General features: G+C 49.0%; 1 protein-coding gene across 1 annotated transcript in view; it reads left to right on the forward strand.

The window, feature by feature from the left end:
- Tll2 (tolloid like 2) overlaps nucleotides 1-13,689 on the forward strand; it is a 120,613-nt gene that overhangs the window by 79,130 nt on the left and 27,794 nt on the right. Inside the window, exons 8-9 of the mRNA XM_041661790.1 lie at nucleotides 7,245-7,369; nucleotides 10,043-10,158. Coding sequence (XP_041517724.1) covers nucleotides 7,245-7,369; nucleotides 10,043-10,158 — 241 coding nt within the window. The remainder of the gene's footprint in view (nucleotides 1-7,244; nucleotides 7,370-10,042; nucleotides 10,159-13,689) is intronic.

Below are 13,689 nucleotides of genomic sequence, written 5' to 3' on the forward strand. Positions count from 1 at the left end.
TGACCCTGTGCATTGCCACACAGAAAAGCTGAAGTGAAGGGGTTTCCTCTTCTAGACTGGTCAACTAGACTTGAGGGGTCCATTCTGGGGTTGAGGAGTGTTCTAGTTTCCTTTATGTTGCTGTGATAAAATACTCCGACCAAAAGCAACTTAGGAAGAATGGATATATTTCATCTTATACTTCCAGGTCATAGTGTGTCATTGAGGGAAGTCAGAGCAGGAGCTTGATGAAATAACCATAGAGGAATTCTGTTTTCTAGCTCATTCTGTAGGCCCATGCTCTCTCTCTCTCCTTATGTACTTTTATTTCATATGTAGGCATGTTTTGCCTGCATGTATTTAAGTGTACCACACCCATGTTCGATGCCCTCAGAAGCCAGAGAGGGCATTGGATTCCCTAATCTAGGGTTATAGACTAATATGAGCTACCATGTATGTATTGGGAACCGAATCTGGGTGCTCTGAAAGACTAGCAAATTCTCTTAACTACCGAGCCATCTCCCCAACCTCCTAGCTAGTTTTCTTATACTATCCCAGGATCATGATGGCCTTCCCAGGGTAGTGTCACCCACAGTAGATTGTGCCTATGTGTATCAATTAACAACCATCACAGTCCCTACAGGCATGCCCAACAAGCAATTTTATCTAGACAATTCTCTCAGATGATTCCCGTCTATGTCAAGTTGATAATTGAAGCTAGTTGGAAGAGGGAGCAAGGCCCAGGAAGCCTATGGAGTGGCTTTCCTAACTGTGGATGAGAGGGCAAGTGGGAATGCAGGTACTGGTACTAGACTGAGACTTAGCTTATAAAACAGGCGGGGAACAACCTAGTGCCACCCATCAACCAGGGGCTTCTGGACTGGTTTGTAGAGATAGTATCATATTGTCAAGGACATAACATTACAGTGGCCCAACTGAGAAGCTTGTTCCTTGGGTCTTATTTTGGTAGCTTCCATAACTCTTCCATAATTCTTCACTTTCTAATGTTTGGTTGTGAGTCTTGCTAAGAGACACCATGACCATGGCAACTCTTTTGAAAGAAAATGTTCAATTGGGGTGGCTTACATTTTCAGAGGTTTAGCCCATTATCATCATGGTGGAACATGGTGACATGCAGGCAACATGGTGCTGGTGAAGTAGCTGAGAGGCCTACATCTTGACTTGCATGCAACAGGAAGTGGTCTGTATTACAGGATATGGCTTGAGCATATATGAGACCTCAAAGCCCGCCTCCACAGTGACACACTTCCTCCAACAAGACCACATCTACCCCACTAAGGCCACGCCTCCTAATAGTGCCACTCTCTTAGGAGGCCATTTTCTTTCAAATCTCCACACTGGCCCTTAACAGCTGAGCCATCTCTGTTTATCTGCCACGTTCCTCTCTCCCCCAGGAGACTGAGAACCTTAGACACAGCACTGCCTTATTCTCATGGAGTGTGTAGCATTCAGTGGGTGCCCGACACATACTAGGTATCTAATAGACTCTTGTAAAGTTTATAAGTCAGTGTGTGAGATGAAAAAGGCCTAGAGAGCTGCATCACAGAGGAATGGGTGAGGAAAATCCTGTCCGTTATTCTAAGTCTTTGCACAAACTCACAAATGTGGCAGCTGCTCCTCTCCAGAAGGGAGACTGTAAGTCTTGCCTACGTAGAACATGTAGAGCTGTAGGTCTTGCCTATGTAGGACATGTAGAGCTGTAGGTCTCGCCTATGTAGGATATATAGAGCCATAGGTCTCGCCTACGTAGGACATGTAGAGCTGTAGGCGTCGCCTATGTAGGACATGTAGAGCTGTAGGTCTCGCCTACGTAGGACATGTAGAGCTGTAGGTCTCGCCTATGTAGGACATGTAAAGCTGTAGGTCTCGCCTACGTAGGACATGTAGAGCTGTAGGTCTCGCCTATGTAGGACATGTAGAGCTGTAGGCATCGCCTATGTAGGACATGTAGAGCTGTAGGCGTCACCTATGTAGGACATGTAGAGCTGTAGGTCTCGCCTACGTAGGACATGTAGAGCTGTAGGTCTCGCCTACGTAGGACATGTAGAGCTGTAGGTCTCGCCTACGTAGGACATGTAGAGCTGTAGGTCTCGCCTATGTAGGACATGTAGAGCTGTAGGCATCGCCTATGTAGGACATGTAGAGCTGTAGGCATCGCCTATGTAGGACATGTAGAGCTGTAGGTCTCGCCTATGTAGGATATTAGAGCCATAGGTCTTGCCTACGTAGGACATGTAGAGCTGTAGGCATTGCCTACATAGGACATGTAGAGCTGTGGGTCTCACCTACATAGGACATGTAGAGCTGTAGGCGTCGCCTATGTAGGACATGTAGAGCTGTAGGTCTTGCCTACATAGGACATGCAGAGCTGTGGGTCTCGCCTATGTAGGACATGTAGAGCTGTAGGTCTTGCCTACATAGGACATGCAGAGCTGTAGGTCTCACCTACATAGGACATGCAGAGCTGTAGGTCTCGCCTATGTAGGACATGTAGAGCTGTAGGTCTCACCTATGTAGGACATGTAGAGCTGTAGGTCTTGCCTACATAGGACATGCAGAGCTGTAGGTCTTGCCTACATAGGACATGTAGAGCTGTGGGTCTCACCTACATAGGACATGTAGAGCTGTAGGCGTCGCCTATGTAGGACATGTAGAGCTGTAGGTCTCGCCTACGTAGGACATGCAGAGCTGTAGGCCTCATCTATGTAGGACATGTAGAGCTGTAGGAACAAAGCCGCCTTCCTCTCATTGGCTCTGTGTCACCCACTGCACCACGTTCTGGAACCAGAGGCTAAGCAGAGGCTCATTCTGTTTTTCCTAACTTTCTTGCTTTTTTCCCCTAAATATCTTTTCCTCTCCTATGGTCTCTAGCTCATAATCCTATTGCTTCTGCCCCTCTGGAGGGAACCTTTTTTAACTCCAAAGTCAGCATGAGCTATCTTATCAGCACAGACCAGAGGAAATCTTCAAGCCAAACCCATAAAATAATCCCAGCGTATTCAAAGTGCCTAGGAGGGAGATTGGCTAGGAACAGCAGCACTGGCGCACGATGGGCAACCGGTGCAGAGCGACTCTCCCAAGGCTGACTTCTGTTACGGCTACAATACCTATTGCTGCACAATTTCCCTGCCAAACATAGGCTCTCGAAACCGCGACTTACTGGGGTTTTTGTTTTTCACCCTGAGTCAGCCCAGCTCATTCTTCTCTGGCCATGCCCAGAGCTCTTGCCCTCGCCAGTCGTTTGGCGTCTGGGGAGTCTAAGATGGCCAGCCAGTCACACATCTCCCACTCGGTGCCAGCTGGCCACAGCCTGTGGTCTGCCTTCACATGACCTCCCACCCTTCAGGAGATTTTGCCAGGCCCTTCTCTGCTTGAAGGCTCAGGGCCATTGGAGGGCAGCCTAGGTAGCTGCAAGCCGCTAAAGGGTCAGGCTCTAGAACTGTGTGACATCGCTTATCTCACACCCTATCCGTCAGAGCCACCCAGAAGAGGTGAGGTACATTGTTTAACCATCTACCCCAGCCCTCTAATCAATTCTTGCCCCAGAACTTGGAATATCCCCCTCCTAATACGTTTTGCTGCAGGTGGATCCCTGCATGGCATTTGAGATGGTTTTCTGTATGACATTTTAGAAAGCCGTTTTGGACCATGGGCTCTGACTGGCAGGCTCTTTTGGCATTTTTTCCCCCAGAGGCTTCTCTACCTCCTAACTGTAGCTCATGTCTCTTGGTCGTTTCTCCCCTGGGGCTCCACTGTACCTCACTTTTCAGCTTGTGAAAGAGCAGCGGAACACAGGCCTGTGGGATAAAACCCTTCCTGCTGATGGGAAACGCAGTCTCTGAGTCTCTTTACGACCTGAGCTGTCTCCTTCCAGTTCTGTCCCCTCTGGTTTTATTGCCTTTCTTCTCCTTTCCCCTTGGTTGGACCCAGGCAGTGGGGAGTAGTGTCCTTAGAAGTTTTGCTGGGCACGGGTCCAGGAGGCGAGGAGACAGTTCTCCGTTACAGGGCCGTCTTTGTTTGGAAAACCCAGAGCTGACAATTTTCTCCCCGAAGGCATCCGTCAAACTTTCCCAGTTTATCCTGAAGTTGGTACTGGACACTGTCCACCCGGAAAGGGTAAAGGAGCTGCATACATACATACAGGGTGGCTCTGAGAGTGGACATTCGCCAGAACTCGGTGGTCTGTCAGTAACTTGGGGATTCCACGGATATCTTAGCTCCAAAGACTGGGTATGAGTCAGCACTGCCTTTGTCTCAAACCTCCGTTGTACGAGTCCACCACTAACAGTGCATGGAAGCCTATTGTTCCTCGAGCAGTGGGACACACTAGACAGAAAGATGAAGATGGCTGACAGAAGGCTTCAGACCTGCCTAGGGGTGGGGGCTGGCTCTCCACTGTAGCTCTGTCCGCACACCAAGTCATTCGGGGAGTCTGGTGACCATGGGACTGGCTCCCAGGGTCTTATGAAGATGAAATGATAGGAAGGGTCTATCTGACGCATAGGGAGTCCCTAAGAAAGTAGAGAAAACATTGTGTAAACACGGCAGGCCTACTGGTGACTTTGCCAGTCATCGGCTAAGCCCAGGCTACTCCATACACAACATGCTTATATGTGTTTTTTTTTGCTGCAAAATTTCTCCTTCAGGGAAGCTGTCACAAGGTGCCATGTCTTTTGTTAGGGCAGAAGTGTCTGTCAAGTAGCAGGTAGCAGAATTCAGAATTTTATTTGTCTTAGGAGTTATGATTTAGGACTTCAAGGCCAGTATGAAGAAGGAAGAAGATTGCCCCTGAAGTGTCTTAGGGGATTGTGGAAGAGGAGGACATGAGACTCAGATGTCAGGGCAGAGGGTTAGCCGGCAGGCAAAGCAGGCCACAGGGGACCTCTGCGGAGGATCTGGTGTCTCTTGTGCTCACTGGAGAGGACACGCGCTAGAAGTCGGACTGAGAAAAACAAGTATCTCACAGCCAAAAAGATAACAAGGTGATGTCGACAGAAAGGAATGGAGATGTGTGTTATCCAGTGTGGCAGAGAATTTGGGAGAACACAGATCTGGGGAGGGAAAGAGAAGGAGAGAGTGAGAAAGAGAGTGTGTGTGTGTGTGAGAGAGAGGGGGGGGGACAGAGAGAGAAAGAGAGGGGGAGAGAGAGAGAGAGAGAGAGAGAGAGAGAGAACTCCTAATAATTAGGCTGTGTATATTTTAGCTGGTTCTTTTGAATGTAAATAACTCTTCTGTGAAGTTTTTTTTTGAAAATAATTCCTGATTGCAGCTACATAATTTAATTAGAATGGGTGGAGCTTGTGGCTTTTCCCCCTCCCTCAGTCCGTAAGGACAGAAAGGAGAAATCTAGTCTGGAGAAACTTACTTTTGGCAGGGGAGAAAATATCACCAACACATTAAAAAAAAATGATGATAAAAAACTAGTCAAGAGAATATGGCAACACCAGATGGGAGGGGTAGAACCGGTCCCGGAAGGCTTTTAAGGGGGAAGGATTGCTGATGGTGATCTGGAGAATAGATCGGAGTCTGTAAGTAGGCAAAACAGTCGGGCGGGGGTAGCCTGGGGAGAGGACAGTGTACCCAGGGGTTGTTTGGGGCCTAGAAACATGCATGGCATGGAGGCATGGCAGGAGAGGAAGTCGGAAGTTAGGAGCAAAGGGCCCAAGTGGCAGGAAGTCGCCAAGCACACACCTATCCTAGCTTGATGGAGTGGCCATATTACAGCACTACAGGACTGGAGCAAAGGAGACTGAGAGGAACCCAGCTAGGAAGTTTCTAAAGAAAATTCAGGAAGAAGAAGTGCCAATCACGTGAACTCAGACATATACTGGGAGCCAGGAGGAAGGTCTGGGCTCAAGGGGTGCCTACAAGGTACCCTGGACAGAACTTGGTCATTTGTTTCAGTAAGAAAAGAGTAAGGGACAGGGAGGAACTGAGAGCCCCTTTAATCTACTCTCCAGAGACAAAGGTCAGGGGACAAGCACAGGATGGGAAAACTCAATGGGGCGCCAAATTTAGGGTAGTATCTTGGTCCATGGTACAGTTCATGGAGTGGTACCAGATATTGGGATCTACTAGATGATTCTGAACTGGAAACTGTTCTCCGTGGGTCGTTAAAGCTCTCTGGTGGTGTTGCATGGACAGAGAACAGAGGCAGGGGCATCATCCATGCAGGAAGCAGAAGGGGTTGCTTTCTCCCGGTTCACACAGCAGTGCCTGAGGACTGGAAGAGGATAGTGGGGAAGAGGCGCTGACAGCTTTCCGAGATATAGAGAGACAGGTGAAGACTGAGAAGACCCCGCCGAAGGTGCACACACGATCACCGCTGGTCCAGTTAGGTCCCGGTCGGAGGGCAGAGTGAATGAAAGCCAAACATCAAGCAAGAAGGGAGAAAAGACTTTTCAGGAAGTTGCTTAAGAAAGGAACAGATGACAGCTGGAGAAGGGACAGTGTGTAGGACAGGCCCAGACAGAGGGTCGAGAGCCAGAGGAGGTTTATGCAGCGAGGTGTGACTAGGCTAGGGCTCAGTTAGACATCTGAGGGTCCTCTTGTGTTTGGGAAATGCCCCTGACATTTTAGATCTTAGTCACGCAGTATAGAATAAGGTGCTAGCACTAGGAGGGGCCATCACAACCAACCAGCCAATCTTCTGTTGAACAGTGGAGTAAACTGAGGCTCAGAAAGGTTCAGAGAAGGAAAGGGGATTCTTGAGTCAACCTACAAGGCAGGCGCAGGACCGGCGTAGGAATATCAGCCTGACATCTTTTGATGACCTCTATTGCTCTTGATTCAGCCGCTGAACCAGTTCCCAGGCTCTTTCTGAAGCAGTTCCAAGACTTATCTATACAAAGTACTGCCCAGTGCACAGCTCTGGGGGGCACCACTCACACCGTGATCTCTGAATGGTGGTCTCCAGTTTGTACAGCATGATGGCCCCAGGGTGAGGGCCTGTCAGGGGCTCCACGGAAGCACTCAGTACACATAAGTCAGGCAGGTTTCAGACTACTGGACTAGAGTATATTTTTCAACTTGGCAGTTGCCTTCCCATTGGGAAATGATGGGATGGAATGTGGCAAGGCGGCCTGAGTGAAGAAACCACTCAGTCATACCAGCAGGGGGAGGGGGTGGCAAGTGACGGGGACAGGAATGATGATGGGTGACCAAGGACTAAATGAAGACTGGGAATCTCCTCACACACAGCCTGGCAGCCTTGACTTTTCTTTCTATCTTTTTTTTTTCTGTAGAGGAGTTTTCTTAGACACCATCCTACCCCGTCGAGACGACAATGGCGTCAGGCCAACCATTGGCCAACGCGTTCGGCTCAGTCAGGGAGATATAGCTCAAGCCAGGAAGCTGTACAAGTGCCCAGGTAACTGTGAGCCACAGGGGTTCTGAGCAACACCTAGCCTCCCACGCCACACAATGCATGCTGTGTGCAAGCAACCCCATCTCTTGCTGGGAAGCGCCGTGGGGAACTGAACTCCTTGGCAGCTGTGGTTTCTGGTGTCTTTGTTAGGGAGTACACAGTACAGTGCAGAATGCTGAATTGGAGAAGCATATCGCAGGCTCAGAGCTCACAGCCTGACTATGGGAGGCTTTTGAAGTTCCCTGGCGAAGCCCCGGGTGCACAGGGAAGAGGGGAAGTGGAATGCAATACAGTGTGACCCAAAGCACCGAGAGCCCCTCTTCTTTCTAGGGAACTGGAGAATGTGAATATGAAAAAGGAAGGAACAAGAGTTTCTGGCAGGAAGACAGAGAGTGAGAGAAAAGCTTTGGGGATGACAGGGGTCTGGTTCCCAAAGGCTACAGTCAGAGCAAGTTTCTGGGCTGTGGCCTCAGGGCTGATTACCGGCTGTTAAAGATCAGAGAGTATCTTGGGGACAGAGCACCGGCTTCTCCTGAGCTAGGACTGCAGTCCCTTCTCCTTAGACTGGCCCTCTTGCCTTCATCTCCAGCCTGGTTTCATTTCTGTCACTGTGATAAAGTACACTGACAGAAAGCCATGGGGAAGAAGAGTTTATTTGGCTTACAGTTTCAAGTTACAATCCGTTAGTACGGAGAGGTCAAGGCTGTAGCTCAAATGGCCACAGTCAAGAACAGAGAGAGAGAGAGAGAGAGAGAGAGAGAGAGAGAGAGAGAGAGAGAAATGAATGGATCCTACATGCCATCTCAGGTAGCTTTCTTCTGTCTTGTAAAGCTTGGGACTGACCCCCTGCCTCGGCAATGGTGACACCTACTTTGGGCTGGGTCTTCCTGCATCAGATAACAATCAAGGCAGCCTCTTACAAACAAGCCCTCAGGGCAAGCTGATCTAGATAATTCCTCATCAGGATGCTCTTCCCAGGTGTTCTGTTTAAACTAACCAGCTTTGGCCTCTTTTCATCCCAAGTCACCCTGGGGTCAGTGCCCTAAGGCACTTCTAGACCTGAGCAAAGTATTGTTTGTGCCACTGACGGGACAGAGTGTACTTCAGGGGTGTGTGGAGGACAGAAGGAAGTTCCATCGCCAATGGCTCCGGTAGCCTTTTCCACATCCTTCAAACCAGATGTGTTTTGATCTGTGGTGGAATATTTGAAACTGGGGCCATTGGAGAAAATCTGGGCTGTGACATTGCCCTACAGTGCAGGACCATGGGGACAAAGGCTGGGTAGGCTACATCCTTATGGAACGAGGAAACATTTTCATCCAGCCCTCAGCCATCTAGGGGGCATGCTAGGGCTGAAATACAGGACACACGTATCATATAACCTTCTGAATGTAAAGGGAAACCTTATATCGTTCCCTGGGAAATGCCATAGTATTTATTTAGTTACACTCTATATGCTGTTTATTTCCCAGAAGGCTTCCCGGCAGCTGGTAAATATCCCGGAGCACACAGTAATGTGTCTATTCTTGCAGAATGCTGATGATTATTCTAAAGTAATTTCCATGGAACCCTCGGGGGTGCTGGCTGCTGGGAGTGAGCCTCACTATGCTTGGCAGTTGTTCTGTAATGTGACACGGAGGCCCTGATAGCTGGGACTTCCTGAGGCAAGTGATGGGCAGCTCTCCACATGCCCCTTCCTGGAGCTCCAAGAGCAGCAGCGGATGCTCTGAGGGGTCGTTGCAGATTGGGGTTAGGGCGGTAGCCAAGCAGAGATGGGTTCAAGAGTAGGAGAAAATGCTTGAGGATGCTCATTCCCTGCGCTTTGTGGTGGGGGGCCACTCAGCAAGCAACTACCTTTGCATTTTAGGGGTGTCAATCCCCAGGGTTCAGGAAATACAAATGTCTTTTGCTCCCAAGCTACAGAGGTCTATCTTTCTTCATTTCTTTTAAGAACAAGGTAGAGGAAGTATTTTTTTTCCTCATGCAGGTTCTATATTCTAGACACATTCACTACTGGGCAACCTTCAAAGATGAACAGGTTCCAAAAGCACACTGCAGGCCACCCTCATAGAGCAGCCTGAACCGAGTCTCCCCTTTTCTCTGCCTTTCTGCTTGTTTGGTAGCTCTCTCAGAGGTGAACAGCGAAAAGAAAAGAATTTAAAAGGGGCTCTAGAGAATGATTCTTTTGACTTTCCTGACTTCTGTATTCTCCCTGCTATAGATGTGACTATGAAGGCTCCAGCGTGGCTGGGAAATCTGTAGCTCACTTGTCTAGCATGCCCAGGGTTCTGGGCTGAACCTCTCTCATCGATCAATCAGTCAATCAATTCTACAATCTCAGGAACACTCTGGGCACCAAACCCTGAGTGGACCCGGTCCATGTGATATAGGCAATTTCACTGGCCTTCTGAGTTGGTTCAGCTCTTGGCTGGAGAACTGAGCTCTGAACCCAGATCAAGCCATGCTGAGAGCCTTTGGCAGAAGCCCTTGGTGCTACTTCTTGGCACCAAGATCTACTTTTGCTTGCCCAGGCTATCTACTTGGCTGACTCTTTGTCTGTCATTCACAGGGCCTTGGCTTGGGAAAGGCTGTTACCTCACAGGCCTGGGCAGGGTAGCCTGTCAGGGAGGGGGAGCTTGTGTGTGCCTGTATCAAACTGTTGTTTTGCTTATGCAGCATGTGGGGAGACACTACAGGACACAACAGGAAACTTTTCGGCGCCTGGTTTTCCAAACGGCTACCCCTCTTATTCCCACTGTGTCTGGAGGATCTCTGTCACCCCAGGGGAAAAGGTAGGTGAGGACATTAACGCCCATGATTGGGTCATTGCATGCTGAGCACACACCGGCTATAACACTGCACCCCACAGATGTGAACAGTGAACACCGTTTTTAAAAGGTGGGCTGGACTCCCATCAGGAATAGTGTGGGATAGGAAGACTCAGCCTTTGTATTGGTAGTCAAGCAGCTGCTTTGAGTGCCCACCGAGTGCCAGGGCCTCGTGCCCCACTTATTGTTTGCTGACCTCTCAGCCAGCCTTACCCACACAAATGGACACCTGGCATGCATTAAATGTCCACATACGGCGTGGATCAAGCTACCGGTCAGACAAAGCACAATCTGCCTTGTTCTGGACTAACACACTATTACACTACTCTAGAGGGCAAGTTTCCAATACAAAACTTCTTGAAACCTTGGAGCTGTGCTTTGGTAGGTGGCAACGTGGCCAGCACAGTTGGCTTCGCTTCTCCAGCCTCTGCCTGTGTTGACGTCCCAAGCCACAATCCTGAGTACCATTCACTCTGGCCTGGCAAGCAGTTGCTCTGTGGCTGGCCTCTGGTAGGCTGGACTGTCCAGATATGTGTCTGGTCTCAGATCCAGAAAGGAAGCCATGGCATGGCCTATAAGTGGGCTCAGGGAATACCAAGGCCCTGGTTCCCCAGAAGAAGATGTTGTGGCCTTAGCAAATCCTGTATTCACAAGTTCCATTGTCCCTGAAGATTCCATGGTCCTCTGGAGCTGAGCTCGGGGCCGGGGCATCTTCTCCTTGATGCAAGGTGGATGTATGTTCTGCTCCACCACTGGGTACCATTATGTCCATTAGGTGGACAAGAAATCTGGAGGGAAATTGCCCGATCTCATAGTAAAACGCAGAACTGGGTTTTGGACTCTAAAGCTTATCTTTTCTTGAAAGATTTATTTTATTTTTAATTCTGTGTATATGTGCATTGAAGGGTGTGTGTGTGTGTGTGTGTACAGGTGTCCAGTCCAGAGAGAGCTGGAGCTGATCCAGAACTCCTGGATCCTGTGCTCTGGACCTGGAGTTACAGGCAGTTATCAGGCATCTGGCATGTGTGGTGGGAACTGGACTAGGGTTCTCTGCTAGAGCAGTACACTCCTAACCACTGAGCCATCTCTCCAGTCTTTATCTTTTTCTTGTATGTTCTACAAATCCACATATCCTTCAAATTGTCCCAGACCAGATAAGTCCTCTTCCCTTGGGTCTGTGTCTTCAGATCCCTCTAGAATCACACACGTCACAGCATGTTTCAGTATCATGACTAAGGAGGTATTGTCCTATTGATAGCCCTTAAGCACACCGAGGACAGAGATGGTCCACATCATTCCCAGCATCTCAGGGAGTGTTTGCAGAATGGATATGTGGGCGTATGTGGGTGGAGTGAAACCTGGGTAGCTGGAGGTGATGGGATAGGGTGGCTATTTTTCAGGTGTCCACGCCAGTCTACAGACATTTCTAATTTATAACTTTAAGTGTGGTGTGGTAACCAGAGAGCCTTGGCTAGAGTACACTGAAAGCATTCTACAGTCCGGATTCTTTCTTGAGTAAGCCATGTAGGACATCTAATCACAACTGCGCATCAACCCAACGAGCTAGATGCTGATACCCCACTTATCATACAATAGAAAATCGAACTTGCTGAAACTTGATGGAGAGTTGGGCAGTGAACCCACATCCTTGAGAGACTAAGAGCCTGGACTATCACCATGTTACACAAAGGAGACACAGCGCACACACATGTACAATTGCACATGCATTCTCACAATTAAGTATTAAGGCAAAGCCTGGGCTTGGCAGAGTGCACAGTGAGTAAGATAGCTCTCTGTGCAAACTTGAGGACCTGAGTGCAAGACTCTAGCACCCCCAAAAAAGAGAGGCATGCTATGCTTGCTGAACCCCAGAACTGGGGCAGAGACAGTCAGATCCTGAGAGCAGGCTAGCAAACTTGCATAGCCAAAATGGCGAGCTTCTGGCTCGGTGAGAGATCCTCTGCATGCGTATGCACAGATGTATGCCCTCACACACTTACAGGCATGCACCATCACACACACAAACACAGTGTGGTTGTCATCTCGAACCCAAGACGTAGATCTTTTGCGCGGATATGACCCTGCCTGCTAGAGGTGCTAACAGGCTGGAAGAGGAGGAGAAAGGCCCGATAATCCCCATGTTGTTGACTTGCTGCACAGCAGGCCTATGTGATATGTTTGAAGCGTGTATCCTTCACTAAGTCTCAATGATGACTGCTCACTGGGGACACAGAATATACATCGTTGGAATTCTGCACTTATTCCCATCGCTGCTTCACTCAGAACTGCTGATAATTGGTAATTAGCAGACTTGATGGGTTCCCGTAACACCTTTAGCTCATCACCTCTTCCCCGATGCTCTGTATGGTTCACTAACATCCTTAAAATAATTAGCCTGAATAATTATCCCTCTGAGTTAAACCGTGAATGTGTTTCCAAGGAAGTTTCACTAACATTTCCTCACCGTAATCGTAAAAGAGCAAAAACTAAAGAATTCTCTGGGACCGGCTTATAAGCATTCCTGAACCCCATCAGCTGATCACCAGCCTGATGCAGACCTGAGAAAAACACAGGGACACCCCGATCTTAAAGTATGACTCAGCCTGTGTTCCTCAGTCCCTAGGAGTCTGATAGACGCACCCATGACACTCATGCACCCCGTCTTTTATTATCTGATACTCACTCTTCTCTTCCTAGGGGGCCACTGGGTTCCAGGGAAGAATCTGACTTTGTGGAAACTGGCCCAGGAAAGGGGTGGGCACTCTCAGTGATGACCAGGATGGAAAAAAAGCCTGTGGGGGCGGTGGGGTGTCAGCTGAATATCCTGAGGGCATACTCACTGTAGTCTGACTTTTAAACACACATTTATGGAGTACCTGCTGTATGCCTGACGCAGCACTAGTCTATGGAGTACCTGCTGTATGCCTGACGCAGTACTAGTCCCTCTGTGTGTAGTTTCTCTCACAGACTCCTCCACAGCCTGCAGGTGTGCAAATTGTTCTCTGGATAAGGAAAAGCTCCAGGAAGTCAACTACTTTCTCAAGATTCTAGAGTTGGTGAGGGGCAGAGCTGAGATGTGAGCCCAAGTCTGTTTGACTAGAGACACCTCTGAGTGGGAAAGCGAATGGGGGCAGGGACTCCTGCAGATCAATGTCAGGGGCTTCCCCTCTGAGCAAGGGCTTAAAGAGTGGGCACTTACCTGGGCCTGGCGGGTTCTGTAACTTCTAGAGCATTGAGAAAGGACAGAGGCTTGCCTCACAGAGTCTGGAAAATGAGCAGAGCCTAACGTAGGAGATAGGAGCATAGGGATTTCTTTAGGGATTTTCTAAGCGTGGGTTGGGAGCGGTCTGATAAACCTGAGATATAAGGCATGGAAGACTGACCTAGAGGCTGTAGTTGTGGGTAGTCTGGGACTCGGTGCAATAGTATCCATTAGGAAGGGACATGGAAGAACAGCACAGAAACACGCAATATGTGGTCAATCACTAAGAATAA

The sequence above is a fragment of the Microtus oregoni genome, unplaced genomic scaffold, assembly GCF_018167655.1.
Source record: "Microtus oregoni isolate MIOR12 unplaced genomic scaffold, Mior012 000012F_ref0000307, whole genome shotgun sequence".
Lineage (NCBI taxonomy): Eukaryota > Metazoa > Chordata > Mammalia > Rodentia > Cricetidae > Microtus > Microtus oregoni.